This window comes from Myotis daubentonii, chromosome 15 (genome assembly GCF_963259705.1).
Source record: "Myotis daubentonii chromosome 15, mMyoDau2.1, whole genome shotgun sequence".
NCBI classification, from domain to species: Eukaryota; Metazoa; Chordata; class Mammalia; order Chiroptera; family Vespertilionidae; genus Myotis; species Myotis daubentonii.
In genome coordinates, this window is record NC_081854.1 from 47,050,083 (window position 1) to 47,067,102 (window position 17,020).

Consider the following 17,020-nt stretch of genomic DNA (forward strand, 5'->3'; position numbering starts at 1 on the left):
CCTTCTGTCAGTTTCCTGGCCTACAAACAGGATTGTGTGAGGAGTAAGAGCACAGGCCTGAGAGCTTAGTGGGTGCCTGGCATGGAGTGTGTGTGTGTGTGTGTGTGTGTGTGTGTGTGTGTGTGTGTGTGTCTGTGCGTGCGCGCACGCGCGCGCACACCGACACTGATACTGGATGGCATCGCTCTGGGGGGTGGAAGGTCTTCAAACACACTCCATGCAGGTAGTCAGTCTGGTTTAATTCATTATGGCTTTTTTTCAGGGGAGGAGATTCACATGCAAGAGAAGAACAAAAGTTACAAATGCTCCCAAATGGGTCCAGAACTCTGGCTCATTTCGTAAGGCCTCTTGGTCACAGGAAATGCTATTTAAGAAGCTGCTTTTGTATAAAAAAATTATATAAAGTTACAAAATCCATTGAAGATATATACACAACACAGGAGAACACAGAAGGCACGTCTCACCTCTTGTGAGTGGTCGGGAGACCTGCTCTGGTGTCTGGAAGCACATGGTCCCGAGCGTCCAAGAGCCTGTGGCTGCTGGCGGACCCCGGGGCAGAGCGGCTCCGGCTGGGCCTGCCCAGCGACCCAGGACGCTGTCCCTTCCTGTGGTCCCTGATCTTTTGGACCCGGTAAGCCACTTTACGAGCTTTTCTTTGAAATGGTCTTAGACCCACAATAGTCCTGTCCCCTGAAGGAGTCACGGTTTCCAGGGGTGTGAGGAGGCAGTGAAAGGCATGGCAAAGGCCAGCTTCCTCCCCGCTTACAGAAGGAAGGAAGTGGTGCTCCTTGAACCAAAGAACCTTGGAAGGATCATTCTCGACAAAGTGCCTGGCATGGGCAGGGGCACCAAATGCAGACGAAGGTCCCTGGGGCTGGGGGGCTGGCGGTTGGCCCCTGGTGGGTTCTGCCTTCTGTCGTCCCGTTACCTCTGTCCACCCCCCTTGGCATGCATATCCCTGTGACAGGGGTCAAATGGCTCTATTTGCTTTGTCCCTTTGTGCTTATTTTCGGCACAAAGGTCAAAGGGCTTACGGTCTGTGGGACAGAAACGAGGAGTGGCGGGACATTCACGATGCCCTCCTGTGCAGAGCGGTTAGACAGGCTCAGAAACGTCACCTTGGGGCTGCGAGGAGGCCTGCTCCTCTGGAGAAGTGACAGCCTTCCTCCAACACTCCCGGTCCCCAGGCCTCGCTCCGGCCGGCCGGTGAGAAGTGCAGGAGGGAAGGCCACGGGGCTCGGGCTGCCAGGGCCGGGCAGCCCTTTAGTCGGAGTCAGAGTCGGAATCCTCTTCTGAAAAGAAAGCAAAGAGGAGGCTTGACAGGAGCCTCCTAGCTGGAGGTGCCCGGGAGCCGTCTCTGGAGAGGCACAGTCAGGCCCCTCCTGCAGCTGCTGGTGCCATTGGTGGGGTCTGCTCGGCCTGAGGGCAGCCGCTGTCACCTCCACGGTGCAGCCAAATGCAGGCGGGAGCCCCAATGCCCTTCCTCTGGGGCTCCATGCGCCCTCAGTCTCCCTGAGCTGTTCTCACCTGGGGTGTCAGGACAGGACATTTGTACCCCAACCCTACCCCACAATGTAGCAGGACAATGTGGGGAAAACCATTTTCTTATCTAAGAAACTCAAATATACTCGAAAATCAGGAAACCTCTTTTTGGCCATTGTGATCAGAAACAGGGCATGGCTGTGTGGTCACAGGTGGAAAACCAGCCACCCAATCTACAAGCCCCCCCAACCCGTTTATTTTTAAATTAGGTAATGGCACAACCATTCTGAGCTGAAGGTTGGCTGGAGGGGCCAGAAGGCCCGTTGCACTCTCCTTGGATAAAAAGCAGAACAAGCTGGAACTTGCCTGGGCGCTGCGGGTAAGGCTGAGAGCCAGCTTGGTTCCCTGGCACTGAAGCCGTGGGGCAGGCCAGACTGCAGGGGCGCTGGCCACTTTGCAGCCCAGTGCCCGGTGCCCAGGAATGGAAGCCACTGACTGGCTGCCCCGGAGGCTCCTCAGGGACCACTGAAGGGAGATGGAGGTGCCAGGCATGCCCTCCGCTTGCCCTTCCTGGAAAGGCTCAGGCCCCGGGGAGCCATGTGCTCGTCCGAGGGGACCGGCTTTATGATCAGGGCTGCATGAAGGGATGCGAGAACCAGGCTGTGAAAACACTTCCTGCCCATGGGGAGAGGGGGCACGCTGCTACTCCAGCCTCAAACCAGCCGAGTGTCAAGTGTCCCCAGGGGAGAGCAGGGCCCCAGCCCGCAGGGTGGCCACCCACCTTCCTCCTTGTTGGCTGTGGTCTCGTCTGCAGAGCCCTCTTGTTTGAGGAATTTGGCCACGTCATTGAAGATCAGGTAGAAGTCAATGGCAAATACGACAGTGGCAAAGAAGCCAAACACCTGTGGATACAGAGGACCGGGTGGGTGGGACGGAGTCCCTGGTCCAGGAGACTGACAGGTACCTGCCCCAGCCTCACCGCCTGTGTCTATCTGATTGAATAAGCAGCTCAGACTGGCAGGCACAGGCCCCTCCCATTAATGACAAATGGGAAAAGGAGCTGTTAATTTGGCTGGCAAACACCCTTTCAAAGCTGGGGCAGAGTGGATCTCCAATAAGAGGCCTTGGGGGCCTAAGCAGGCACCATGCTAAGCAGGTGTCCTAAGAAGCATCTGGGACTCTGGGAGGGCTAGGGTGAACTTGAGGGGGGCGTCACTGGCCACCCCCCTCTCAGGGGTAGGGCAGCTACTCACCCCGGCTGCTTTGGCAGCCCCATCGGAGTATTTGGCGACAGCTGTGATGGAGATGGCAAAGTAGATGAGGGCGGCTGTGACACAGCGTAGGAAGTCCTGGGGAGAGAGGGACATGGAGTGGGGCACAGCAGGGGAGGGGCCAGCGGGGAGCTTAGGCAGGGGCGAGGGGTCAGAAGACACCCCCCCAGGCAGCAGAAACAGGGCTGGAAGCCCACTGTTCCCAGAGGAGGGCGGGCCTGGCAGCCTGAACACATGCCTGGCTCCCGAGTCCGGCATCTGTGGGGCTCCCACCCTGTCCCCCCACCGCCACTCCTCCCGCTGCTCAGGTGCCGCTTGCAGGCTGCCAGCAGCTGAGGCTGCCCTGCCCCTGGGCCTCACGTTGCCGCATACTTGTTGCAGGTCCATTTATGAATTATGGTTTCTGTTTACTTGTCCCTAAAATGGGGACACAGGGTGCAGCCCATCCAGAAGAATGCTGGGGATGAAGTCAAGAAAAGACCCCCCTGGGCTTGGGGGTGGGGGCGGGGAGGTGCAGGCTGGGGTTGGGGGCAGGGGCAGGCTGGGAGGGGACAACAGCGGTGGGGGAGGAGGAAGGGGACATATGTAATACTCTCAACAATAAAATTTAAAAAAAATTTTTTTCAATGACAAGACCAGGGTTCACCCTGACGGTGGGGCTCAATTGGTTGAAGCATCATTCAACCAATTTCCAAAAATGTTGTGGGTTCGATCCCCAGTTAGGGCACGTGCGAGAGGGCAGCCCATCAATGTTTCTCTCTCCCTTCCTCTCTCTCAAATCAATAATAAATTTTTTTTTTTAAATTCACTTTATTAAACAAAAAAAGAGAGACCAGGGGTCAAGTGCAGGCTTGCTGTCCCTTCTCTCTGACCCACTGACCCACTGCACACAGCGAAGTCTGAGGCAGGGCTCTGGGCCCCGGGGAGATAGGCCGAATTGCCAGAGGGCTGAGTGAGGGTCTGGGTAGACCCTGCAAGCCCTCAGTTCCCGTGCCCGGCCCTTGTCGAAATGGCTTGAATTCCTGTAGCTGAGACGAGGGAGCACCAGCGCCACCTCGTGGCCAGCGGCAAGGATGCAGCCTGGGATTCCCTTACAGCAAGCAGGTCAAACTCCCTGCACACAAGGAATATTTTTGTGGCTCAGAAATGTTTTAATTAAAATTTCGTGACTTAATTTTTACAATATCCTGTTATACATAATCATTAATAACGAACTACAACGTTTACTATAATCGTGCTTGCATTCATTTCCCTTACGCGCCGGCGCACCATTGCTCTCCACTAATACTAGCAGCGAATATTTTAGCAGCTGATTGCCACGTCATTAGTCTTGTACTGACTTGTTTGCTGTGCGCAACAGGAAATATTTCGCTTTCGGAGAACATGAAAAAATAGGTTTATTCGCGTTATGCTTATTAATTTGTGCAGTTACTCAGTGTCTGGTAAGTTAATGTTCAAGAAAAATTATTAATTTTTATTAAAATGTTCTGTTTTATTTTAATGATTACTCATTTATTTCAGCCCTTTGTATCCAGCATGTCTCTATCAAAATAAACCTACATTTCTATGAAAATTGAAGCTTTTGTTATTTTGCGGCCCACATAAACTTAAACCTTGTTTATTTGGCCCGTGTTAGCCTTTGAGTTTGACATGCTTGCCTTACAGAGAGACCTGGAGGCCCTGACCGGGGTTATATGGCTGCTGAGTGGAGGGGCCCAGATCACCTGAAGCCAGGTCTACCCGCCTGGCTCCAACCAACGGCAAACAGCTGTCCCAGTGCATCGAAGAAAGGGCAGCCAGCCGCTTCCTCTGGGGCCCAGCCCTCACCATCATGGGCCAGCACAAGCCCTGCCACTTGTCATTCAACTGCATGGCATCAGCAAAGAGGAAGAAGAGGGCCAGCAGGAACTCCAGGAGGGGCGCGGTGAGGAAGGCGGACGCCGTGGACGCCACGTAGCAGACAAAGATGATGAAGGAGAGGCCCTGGGTGGGTGGGGAGGGAGAAGTCAGAGCCTTTGCACAGCCCCTCACCCAGTGCCCCTTTGAGCCCCCGCCAGTCAGCAATAGAGGAGGCTCAGGAATGGAAGGTGATCTGCCCTCAGTTCTGCAGCTGCCAGGCTTAGGACCTGGTCATGCGGCCCAGGCTCACACCTGTGTTGCCCCCAGTGTTTCTGGGCATCGCCCTTAGTCCTGACCCCGTGCCAGCTCCTTGCCAGGACCCAATCAGAAAGTGCCAGCCTCCGATGTGTGTCCAGCCGCAGGAGGCCACCCTCTGGGGCTGCTCACTCTGCCCCCACCCCAACAGGCTCTATGGCAGAATTCACCCGACCCAGATGATGTCCAACGGGCTAGTCAGACCTAAGCAGCCTCAAAGGCAGCCCACTAAGCAGGAACCAATTTCAAAAATTCACTCCCAACACACAAGATCTGCACTTTTCACTGAATGCAATCTACCTGAAAACAATAAAATCTTAAACTTAGTAAAGATACGGGGCTGAAGTGTTTAGAGTTGAAATGTACTGATGTCTGCAGTTTACTCTAAATTCATTGAAAAACAAAATGGAGCCCGGCTGGTGTGGCTCAGTGGTTGAGCGTCGACCTATGAACTAGGAGGTCACGGTTCAATTCTTTTTTTTTTTTTTAATATATTTTATTGATTTTTCACAGAGAGGAAAGGAGAGAGAGATAGAGTTAGAAACATCGATGAGAGAGAAACATTGATCAGCTGCCTCTTGCACATCCCCCACTGGGGATGTGCCTGCAACCCAGGTACATGCCTTTGACCGGAATCGAACCCGGGACCTCTCAGTCCGCAGGCTGATGCTCTATCCACTGAGCCAAACCGGTTTCGGCTACGGTTCAATTCTTGATCAGGGCACGTGCCCAGGTTGCGGGGCTTGATCCAGTGTGGGGTGTGCAAGAAACGGCTGATTAATGATTCTCTCTTCATTGATGTTTCTATCTCTCTCTCTCTTCCTCTCTGAAATCAATAAAAAACATATATATTTTTTAAATGGATTGCTAGATAGATGGAGAGATATGTGATAAAGTAAATATACCAATGTGTTAACAACTGTACAATGTAGGTGGTGGGTATATTAGTATTAAGAGTATAACTCTTTTGACTTTTTAATATATTTGCAAATTTTACTACTAATAAGAAATAAACACCCAGGAGAAGAGTGTTGACACTGATGTCCCCGGTCCCGCTGGTCTCTGGGCGAGGAGCACTGAGGAACTAGAGTGAAAATGTTCTCTGCAGCCCTGTCCATGCACTGTGTGTGGGAACTGATGCTGCCAGATGCCGAGCCCCCCAATAGTTCTGCAGACTGTGTGTGCTGCCGAGCAGACCAAGGTGATGGGGCGGTGCCCTGGGCCAGTGCCCGCTGAGGTTTGTGGGATCTCCTGGGATCCTCGCAACCACCCATGTGCCAGGTGCTGCTTACAGCCCACTTTACAGACGGGAAGACTGAGGTTCTGGGAGGTGGAGTGATTGCTCAGTGGCATGCAGCGAATAAGAGGATACCAGGATTTTGAACCCAGGGCTGGCTTGACCGGCAGTGGTTCCTTAAGCAACCCTGCGCTGGGGGTGTTGGCTTTTATCTGGTTTCTGTCACGGTGTCTGGGTCTGAACATGTCTACGGCTGAGTAGCTCTGAGTGGGGCCCAGGGGGCCTCACAGGAAGCACTGAGGCTGCTTCAGACAAACGAGCTACAGAAACCCCAGGAAGTCCCCAGGGCACCCGCATCTGTACTGAACATGGCCCTGGGGATAGCTGAGTCCAACTTGAACAGATGGTTAAGCAGGGCACAGAGGCAGCCGGAAGACAAGGTGTGGGACCCGGACTCGGCCTGTCCACAGCTCCTGCTGTACTCACTCGGCTGGGCTGTTCTTGTGTCCCTCTCCCTCCTGCCCGCCCATTACCACCACCCCCCCAAGCCTGACTGTGGAGATCCCCCTCTAGATTCCTGTTTCCTCATTCTCTGATTCCTAGTTGCCACTTCACCCCTTCCTGCCCCTGCCAGCCTCCCCACTTGCGTGGGCCTGGGGCAGACAGGAGGTGACTACAGGAGTCACGAGTGCCGGGGAGCAGCTCCCTTTGCGACTTCAGTGCCCACCCTCACTCCTCCCCACGCCCGACACTCCCAGACAGATTCCTGACTCCCAGCTCTGCCCCTGCCCCGGGCCTCCTCTAAGCTCCGGCCCACTACCCCTTGACTTATTTGGGGGGCCTGAGTGGGGTGGGTTTGGGGTCCCCTCGGTGGATGGTGGACTCAGGCTTCTCCCCGGAAAGTAGCTCCCATCGATCTCTTGGGTGGGGCTGGAGTGGCCAACCAGGAGGCAACCCCTTGAAGTGAGGGCTGGGGGTCCTGCGGCCTCACTTGGGAGTTGGGCAGGTCCTGGGCTGACCTCCGGGCTGACCCCAGGCCCAGCAGAGGTGACAGGACCACAGACCACCTCCTAAAGTGGCGGCAGGATCCTCCTTCTGACCCCATCCCCCTCGGTCCTGGCAGCTCCCGCCCTCACCTGTCAAACCCCTTAAACTCCGGCCTCAGCATTCTTGTCATCAAAGTGGGAATAAAGACAGAGGCCGAGTTGCTGGGGATCTAAGTAATCAGTGCCCCTCCCTCATCCCGCGTCCCCTCTGCCTGGTCTCTCCCTCCCCTTCCCTCCACGGGGGTCCAGGGCCAGCCCGCAGCCCACCCGCGGACAGTGCGGGGCTTTTCGCCGTGTCCCGAGGACAAAGGCCTGGCCGGCCCGGGCGGGGGGGAGCGGGAAGGAAGAAGCAGCTCGGCGGGGGCGGGGCGGCTGGATCCCGACAAGGAAGGGGAGGAGGGGGATGAAGTCACCCCGCTGGGCTCCGGCCCCCGCCCCGCTGCCTGCGCGCCCCCCAGAGTGCTGCCGGGGCCTCACCCATTCCCAGGGGTCCCCTTCCCACCCGGTGCTGTCCCCATCCCAGCTGGCTGGGCTCCACCGCAGCCTCCGCCCCGCAGCCCGAGGCCCGGCTGGCCCTCCCTGCGCCCCGGAACGAGGGCGAGGGCGCCCGGGCGCGAGAAGGGCCGAGCGCGCTGAACCCTCCCGGGGCCCAGAGAGGGCGGAAGCGCCCGAGGTCACACAGCGCCGCGCGCGGGGCCTCTCCCCAGGCTCCCCGGGCCCCTCGAATTCTCCTCTCACCCAGGCCTGGAGGCTGGAGACCTTTGCCACCCCCAGCTTGGCAGGCGCGCGTGGAACGCCCGGGAGAGCGCGGGTTCGGGCCCCGCCTCGCCTCTGCCCCGCGCGCTGAGCTTCAGCGAGTCCGTCCTGAACGCGGGCAAGTTTGCCCAACTCGACGGGGCTCCGAGCGGGACCAGCGGGGCGCTCCGGACAGGGCCCCCCGCCCCCCGCCCCCCGCCCCCCGAGGGGCCCGCGCCGCACTCACCGACTCGGCCAGCAGGAGGCGGCCTTTGAGCGAGCAGAGGAAGGCGCGCGCGGGCAGGAGGGCGCGCAGCCCCGGGACGCCCGCGCCGGGTGCGGAGCGGCGGGCGGGCTCGGGGTCCGGCTCGGGGTCCGGGTCTGGGGGCCACATGGCGGCGGCGGCTGCACGGACAAGGCTCGGTCTGGCTCCCTCACCCCCTGCGCCCGGGAGGGAAGCGGAAACCCCGGCTGCGCGGAAGGAGAGAGAGGCCGGGCGAGCTCGGCGCAGGGGCGCATCCCCCGCCGCCCCGCCCCCGGCCCCGCCTCTCCCCGGCCCCCTCCTCGGCTCCGACCTCCCTTCCCCTCTTCCGCCCTCGTTCCTTCTCCTCCCTTCCTGCCCTCGGACCCGGGACCCGCCGCGGGGCCGGCCTGGGGCTCCCTGAGACGCCTCCCATTCTCCTCTCACCCCTGCCCCGGAGGCTGCAGAACTTGTTTGCCACCCTCGGGTGCCCTGTCGGAGCTCCCACCCGGCCGTACTCGCCACAACCCAGAAGGGTGGCCTCCGCTCGCTGCTTCCCGTCGAGCACAGGTCCGGGACCCAGGACCCTAGGCGCCCAAACAGCAAAACTCTGCCCGGTCCTCCCGCGGCTTCGATCGTGCTGTCTGCCTCCCACCCACTCCCGCTGTTTCTCTCTCGGCCATTCGGCCCACCCCCACCCCACCCCCACCCCCCACCCCGCCGCACCCTTGTATTCCGGGGGCGGGAGGCGAAGATGCAAGCCCCGTGCACGGCACACGCGCGCGCCCGCGCACACGCTCCTTCTGGGGCGCCTGTTCAGTGTCGCCAAGACCAGCCCGGGACATGCTGGCTGCGCGGGCCTCTGCGAGGGGTGCTGCCCGCTGTCCTTCCACCCAAGAGCCAGAGTCCCCGGGGTTGGCCTGGTTCTCGCTCAGCCTCTGTCTCACCGCGACGGCCACACACGTTCACCTCCTACACGTCCATCCCCGCCCACTTCTCACCGCCACCAAGGCCTCCGCTAGACCTCAGCCCACTCCTGTCTCCTCCGCGCGCTGTTCCGAGGAAGCAGATGGGAACCGTGGGAGCTCCCCATCTCGCTCAGGGCCTCGGTATAGGGCAAAACATCACCCCTCGCTGCCCTCTCCCCCCTTCTCTTCCACCCATCTGCTTCCTCGCGGTTTCTTACACAAACCAGGCTCTCCCTCCTGCAGCCGGGCCTTTGCACAAACCAGGCTCTCCCTCCTGCAGCCGGGCCTTTGCACAACCCAGGCTCTCCCTCCTGCAGCCGGGCCTTTGCACGCGCTATCCCCTCTGCCGGGAGTGCTTTCCCCGCCGTGTTATCCGGTCAGTCCTTTAGTCTTCTGTGACCAAAAAGCAGCAATGCGTCCTCAGAGAAGACTCGGCCGACCTCTCCAGCAAGGTAAGAGGCATTCATTTACCTATGTATTCATTCAGCAGCAGAACTGGGAGCCCGACCTGAGGGGAAGGCCCGCTGGTTGTGGGTTTTGGGGGTGTGGGTAAACACTAACTGTGCCCGGAGAATCCTGAGCAAGGTGGTCGCTGGTAATAGATGTGGGCCAGGTTCAGCGGGCGGCCAGGCAGAAAGGACTGAGCTAGGGACCAGCGGGAGGAGGCAGATTGTGCAGGCCCTGGCCCTGGAGTTTGGGATTTACCCACATTCCCTGGGAGCAGGCCAGGGAGGGGAGGGGTTAGATCAAAGGACCACCTGGTTCTCATCTCTGTTAATTAAAACGTGGCTCAAAATGGCAACTCAATATGAGAAAACAACCTGGATTTTAAAAGGGGCCAAAGATTCAAACAGACAATTCAACAAAGGTATACGGACATCTAATAAACACATGGGTGAAAAGATGCTCAACACCATGACATCTAGAAATGCAAATTAAAGGCACAATGAGACACTGCTCTACAGCTATTAAAATGGCTTCATAGAAAGGGATGCTACTGTTTAAGTGCTGGTGAGGATGTATAGCAGATGGACCTTTCATTCACTGCTGATATAAAGGTTAAACAGGCCCAGCTGGCGTGGCTCAGTGGTTGAGGGTCGACCTAAGAATCAGCAGGTCAGGGTTCGATTCCCAGTCAGGGCACGGTGCTTGGGTTGTGGCCTTGATCCCCAGTAGGGGGCGTGCAGGAGGCAGCCAATCAAACAACAACATTATATTAAAACAATAACAAAAAAAGTTAAACAGCCCTGCCCGGTGTGGCTCAGTTGGTTGGGCATCGTCCCGTACACGGAAAGGTTGTGGGTTCGATTCCCAGTCAGGGCATATGCCTAGGTTTTGAGTTCGATCCCTGGTTGGGGCGAAACAACCAATGTTTCTCTCTCTCTCTCCCTCCCACTCTCCCTTCTCCTCTCTCTGAAATCAATAAACATATTCTCAGGTGAGGATTTAAAAAAAGAAAAGTTAAACAGAGGTCTATCATGGGACCCAGCTATTTTTCTTGTAGGTATTTACCCAAGAGAGAGGAAAGCACGGGTCTCTACAGAGGCTTGTACACGAATGTCCGTCCGCAGCTCTATTTTTAAAAGCTTAACGTAGAAATCACCCGTTGGTTCATCAGCAGGGGAAGGAATAAGCTAACTGAGGGACATCCCTTCCAGGGAAAGCACCTCAGTAATAAAAAGGAATAAATTGTTGGTGAGTGCAACAATATGGCTGCATTTTGCAGACATGATGAATGATTGGAGCCACACTGAAAACAGTACATGCTGTATGATCCCACCTTTATGAAATCCTAGAATACGTGAAACTAAGCTGTGGTGACAGAAATCAGTCCGTACCCGGGGTCGGGGCTTGAGGAAACTGTTTGGGTGCTGGAAATGCGCTTTATTTTGACAGGAGTGGTGGTTACTCGGGGACATACATTTCTCAAAACGCATCAAACAGTACTTTTAACATGGGTGTGTTTTATTTTACATCTCCATGAACTGAAAGGGCACCAAAAACAAAATAGGGTGGCAGCCCAGAATGACTGAGCGGGCCCAGGAGAGGGCAAGGAGAGCCTGGTGGGTGCCCTTGCTTGAGGTGGCTGGAGACCCCGGGCCCCTGTCCCTCCCACCCCAGGCTGTGAGCTCCCTGGGGACCAGCCCCAGCCCAGAGCCTGTCACAGAGGGTGGCAGCATGAAATACCTGCTATGGAATGGAGGAGGGTGGCTTCCTCGTGGAAGGAATATTCTCCGTTCTTCTCCACTAGTTTATTTATTTAGTTTTTTGGGTTATGATGAACTACTATCAGACCTCATTTTATTGGTTGTTGTTCCATCTTTGGCCAGTAGGCGGGCTCATGTGTACCCAACATGCGCCCTCCCCTCCCCCTCTTTTTTTCATTTCCTTATTTTCTGCCTCTGTGAGATGCTTCAGGCTCATTTTGTATTCTCCCCATCTTAGGCCTAGAATCGCCAATTCTCCAAGAAGCCCTGGAGCTCTTTATCGGAGGATGGTATTTAGAAACCAAGGTCTCTCTGGGCAGTTTTCATTTGCATTTCTCTAGTTATGAGTGGCACAAACACTTTTTTTTTTTTTTTTACATGTGTGAGCGCCATTTGCATTTCCTTTTCTGAGAATTGACTTTTCACACACATAAGAACACACTTGCCAGGAAATTAGTCCTTTTTCTGACATGTGAGTTATGAATATTTTTTCCTGAGTTGTCACTTATCTATCACCTTGCGTTTTTGCCATACAGATTTTTTTTCTTTTAGAACTTGCTGTTTTCTCCTTTAATCTATACATGTCGTGAACGACAGTAGCAGTTTTCCTAATGCTCGCCATCCTTACATTTGTGGGATGTGCCTTTCTTGGTCAGGGTGTTTGCTCTTTTGCTAAATCTCTGGGTTCATTTAGGTAATATTTTTATTTGGGATTTTTGCCTTTGTTTTCACAAATAGAATGGACTTGCAGGTTTTTTTTGTTGTTGTTTGTTTTTTAATTTTTCTATTTGTGTTATCCTTTATGTAAGTCCTGTTTCCTAATGAAGACACTCACAGTTATACATTTTTTCCTCTGAGGACCACTTCAGACACATGCCAAAAATATTGCCCTAGTTTTTACCCATTTCTGAATAGCTTGTAGTTTTAGTTTATACTTTTATTTATTTCAGAGAGGAACGGAGAGGGAGAGAGAGATAGAAACATCATTGATGAGAGAGAATCATTGATTGGCTGCCCACCGCACGCCCCACATTGGGGATCCATCCCACAACCCCAGGCCAGGAATCGAACCATGACCTCCTGGTTCATAGCTCAGTGCTCAACCACTGAGCCATGCCCGGTGGGCATGGTTTCCATTTTAATTTCCTCTTTAATCTACAGTCTATCTTCTCTCCTACAGGAATTCCAGGTAGTTAGACCTTTTGGTACTGTCTCTAAAGTCCTTGAGGCTCTGTTCATTTCTTTCCATCTTTTTATTCTCTTTTGTTGAGATCAGATCATTTCTACTGATTTATCATCAAGGTCACTCTTTCCTCTGTCATCTCCGTTCTGCTCCTAAGCCCGTCCAGTTTTAAAAATGTGGTTATTATATTCAGTTCTAAAAATTTCCATTTGATTATTTTTTATATCTTCTATTTCTCCACTAAGACGTTCTGTCCTTCCATGTGTTCTATTTATTCTTTAAAATTTATTCTTAGAGCGTGCTTCTAATATTTTCTTTAAAGTCCTGCTCTGATCCTCCTAACATTTGTGGAATTCTTGTCTTTTTTTCTTTCTTAATTTGTGCCATTCTTGTCTTTTTTTCTTTCTTCATTTGTGCCATTCTTGAGATTGTTCGTTGTCTTTTCTCTCATAAGACGTTGAGATTTTTTCTAGTCCTTCATATGTCAAATAATTATCGATTGTATAACGGACATTTTGAACATTATGGTTTTTTATTGATTGATTACAGTATTACATATGTGTCCTTATCCCCCCACTGCCCCTCCCCCCGAGCTCGTGCCCTCACCCCCCTAGAGTCTGTGTCCATTGGTTAGGCTTATATGCACGCATACAAGTCCTTTGGTTGATCTCTCCCCCTCGGCCTCCCCCTCCCCTGCCTTCCCTCTGAAGTTTGATGGTCTGATCGATGCTTCTCTGTCTCTGGATCTGTTTTTGTTCATCAGTTTATGTTGTTCATTATATTCCACAAATGAGTGAGATCATGTGATATTTATCTTTCTCTGACTGGCTTATTTCGCTTAGCATAATGCTCTCTAGGTCCATCCATGCTGTTGCAAATGGTAAGAGTTCCTTCTTTTTTACCACAGCATAGTATTCCATTGTGTAGATGGACCACAGTTTTCTAATCCACTCATCTGCTGATGGGCGTTTAGGCTGTTTCCAAATCTTAGCTATGGTGAATTGTGCTGCTATGAACATAGGGCTGCATATATCCTTTCTGATTGGTGTTTCCAGTTTCTTGGTATATATTCCTAGAAGTGGGATCACTGGGTCAAATGGGAGTTCCATTTTTAGTTTTTTGAGGAAACTCCATACTGTTCTCCATAGTGGCTGCACCAGTCTGCATTCCCACCAGCAGTGAAGGGGGGTTCCTTTTTCTCTGCATCCTCGCCAGCACTTGTCGTTTGTTGATTTGTTGATGATAGCCATTCTGCCAGGTGTGAGATGGTACCTCATTGTTGTTTTGATTTGCATCTCTCGGATGATCGGTGACCTTGAGCATGTTTCACATGTCTCTTGGCCTTCTGTATGTCCTCTTTCGAAAAGGGTCTATTTAGGTCCATTGCCCATTTTTTGATTGGATTGTTTATCTTCTTTTTGTTAAGCTGTATGAGTTTTCCTGTAAATGTTGGAATTAAGCCCTTATTGTAAATAACATTGGCAAATATTGAACATTATGTTTTGAATTCTGGGTTTCCTTAACTTTTATAGAGATTTGTTGTTGTTAAAGCAGACAGTCAATCTGGTTAGGTTCAGGCCTACCCACCATTGGCCTGTGGTTCCAATGTCCGGTCAGTTTTTATTTTATTTTTTATTAAATATGTTTTTATTGATTTTTTACAGAGAGAAAGGGAGAGAGATAGTTAGAAACATCGATGAGAGAGAAACATCGATCAGCTGCCTCCTGCACACTCCCCACTGGGGATGTGCCCGCAGCCCAGGTACATGCCCCTGACCGGAATCGAACCTGGGACCTTTCAGTCCGCAGGCCGACGCTCTATCACTGAGCCAAACCGGTCTCGGCATTTTTTTAAAAGCTTTGCAATGTTATTCTGGAATAAATCCCACTTCATCATGGCATAGATTCCTTTTAATATGCTATTAGATTGGGTTTGCTAGTATTTTGTTGAGAATTTTTTGGATCTACAGTCATAACAGATACTGGTGTTTAGTTTTTGTGTGATATCTTTATCTAGTTTTGGTATCAGGGTGATGCTGGCATATAGCATGAGTTAAGAAGTATTCCCTTTGCCCTGACCGGTTTGGCTCAGTGGATAGAGCGTCGGCCTGCAGACTCAAGGGTCCCAGGTTTGATTCCGGTCAAGGGCATGTACCTTGGTTGCAGGCACATCCCCAGTAGGGGGTGTGCAGAAGGCAGCTAATCGATGTTTCTAACTCTCTATCCCTCTCCCTTCCTCAAGAAAAAAAAAAGTATTCCCTTCTAGTTTTTGGGAGAGTTTGAGAAGAATTACTAATTCTTGAAATGTTTGGTGGAATTCACCAGTGTAGTCATCTGGTCTTGGACTTTTGTTGGGAAATGTTTTTGGCTACTAATTTAATCTCTTCACTTGTTGTGTATTGAGATTTTCTATTTTTTCTTCTGAGTTTAGGTAATTGTGTATTACTAGGAATTTTTCCATTTCATCAACTTGTTGGCATATATTCATTCATAGAATTATCTTAGCATCCTTTCTCTGTGTGGTCAGTAGTAACCATTGCTTTCATTTCTGATTTTAGTTATTTGTGTTCTCTTTTTTCTTTGTCATTACCTAAAGGTTGTTAATTTTGTTGATATTTTCACAGACCTAATCTTTGGTTTTGTTGATTTTATTTTCCCCCCTTATTCTCTCTTTTACTTATCTCTGGTCTATTGTTTCCTCTTTTTTTCCTAGCTTTGGGTTTAGTTTGCTCTTTTTTTTTTTCTAGTTCCTCAATGTGTAAAGTTGGGGTGTGGAAAAACTCCGTTTCAGATACCTGCCTCCCGGGGTGAGAGGAATGGCCACACAGAGGAGTTTAACAAGCTCCACTCTTTTCTGCTGGATTCTGAGCACAGTCATAGTTACCTCACGCTTTTAGGTAAAATTTGCATATAATGAAATGCACAGATCTTAAGCATGCAGTCAAAGGTTTGGCAGATGTATTCACCTGTGTAACCAGTTCCCCAAATAAAGATATAGAACTGTCTCATGCCCCCCAAACCCCCTCATGCTCTGTAATCAATCCCCGTTCTCCACCTCCTGAGGTAACCACTGTTTCCATTTCTTTCACTGTATTTTCCCCTGTTCTTGAACTTCAAAATAGAATCATATGGTATGTTCTTTTTATTTAAAAAAAATGTTGATTTCAGAGAGGAAGGGAGGAGGAGGGAGAGAAACATCAATGATGAGAAGTGTGGATTGGCTGCTTCCTGCACCCTCCTGCTCGGGATCAATCCTGCAATCTGGGCCTGTGCCCTGGCCAGGAATCAAAACTAGTGACCTCTTGATTCATGGGTTGATGCTCAACCACTGAGCCACACTGGCCGTGTGTCTTCCTTTTGGGTCTGGTTTCTTCCACTCAGTACTCAGTGAGACTCATCATTATCTTTTACTTTTATCGCCATTCTCTGTCATGTGCCAGTAGCTGGTTTTCTGTTGCTGAGTAGTATTATATTGTGTGAACGTAGCACAGTGTACCTCCTTTGAAACATTTGGGCTTCTTTTTTTTTTTAGCTTTTTGGCTCTTACAACGTTCTAGTATATCAGTCCTCTTAGCTAAATATCTGGGGGGGTGGGGGGGATGTAATTCTGGGTCATTCGGCAGGATGGTGTCCATGTTTTAGTTTTTCTCTAGAATGTGAATCCCTGTAGGGTTTCCTCCTTTTAGTAGGGTTGCCTTACCTTACCTGGCCAGCAGGGGGTGGTGTGAGGCCTACAGAGGTGCCCTTGAAGGGTGGACACCAGCTCTTCCTGCTTCCCCAGGGACCTGCTCCAGCGGCCCATCTTTCCCACCTGCCTGACAGGCAGCCTCCTCCTCTTCCGCAGCAGCCGACTGCGTCATCTCCTCCCACTGGGACGCGCGCCCTGAGTCTTCAGGGGTCCCCATGGCCCTTAGGACAGAGGCCAAAGTCTTTACCCTCCCCCGGCAGCCCAGGCCCAGCTGACCCTCCCCGCCTCTCTCTCATGTGGTTCCCGGCTGAGCTCATGCGCCCTCCACCCCCGCCCCTCCTAGCTCCTCAGGCATCAGTTTGGGACCTCACTTTTCTTTCATGGGGATGGCTCTTCTCCTGCCAAGTTGCCAAGTGGCTGGACTGTCTGGTGAGAATGAGGCCCTGACCCGGGTGCGGGGGTTGGGGGCCGCGTGCATGTGGGAGTTGTGGCTCTGGGGCCCGGCTGATGTTCAGGGCTTATGCTCAGGTCTTTACTGGACAGAGATGCTGCAGGTCCCAGGGACCGCTGGCCATCTCCCCAGCAACCAGCCCCCCAGTCCCTTCTGGGCCCATCCTGCTTGGCCCACTCCAGCCTGGCTCCGGCTCGCAGAGGCCCTGAGCCCTGAGGAGGTGCCCCCACCCCTGTTGCCCTCCTCCCGAGGGATCTTCAAATGAGGACCAATACCAAACTTCGAGGAATCAGGAAGGCCAGCAATCTTATTTCTCTCCTAGCAACCACCTGGATGCTTTTAAAAAATTTCAGTCCT

The 17,020-nt window shown here is 52.5% G+C and overlaps 2 protein-coding genes across 2 annotated transcripts in view; one reads left to right on the forward strand and one right to left on the reverse strand.

Moving 5' to 3' along the window:
• Positions 1-218: 218 nt before the first annotated feature.
• On the reverse strand, positions 219-8,449 carry CMTM3 (CKLF like MARVEL transmembrane domain containing 3). Its single transcript, XM_059667863.1, has 5 exons — positions 8,173-8,449; positions 4,581-4,736; positions 2,736-2,831; positions 2,264-2,384; positions 219-1,292 (listed from the first exon to the last, which is right to left on the reverse strand). The coding sequence occupies exons 1-5, from the start codon at positions 8,317-8,319 to the stop codon at positions 1,264-1,266; spliced, it is 549 nt and encodes a 182-aa protein (XP_059523846.1). The 5' UTR covers positions 8,320-8,449; the 3' UTR covers positions 219-1,263.
• A 1,062-nt stretch (positions 8,450-9,511) lies between these two features.
• The window catches only part of TK2 (thymidine kinase 2), a 60,883-nt gene continuing 53,374 nt past the window's right edge, over positions 9,512-17,020 (forward strand). Inside the window, exon 1 of the mRNA XM_059667855.1 lies at positions 9,512-9,586. Coding sequence (XP_059523838.1) covers positions 9,547-9,586 — 40 coding nt within the window. The 5' untranslated portion in view covers positions 9,512-9,546. The remainder of the gene's footprint in view (positions 9,587-17,020) is intronic.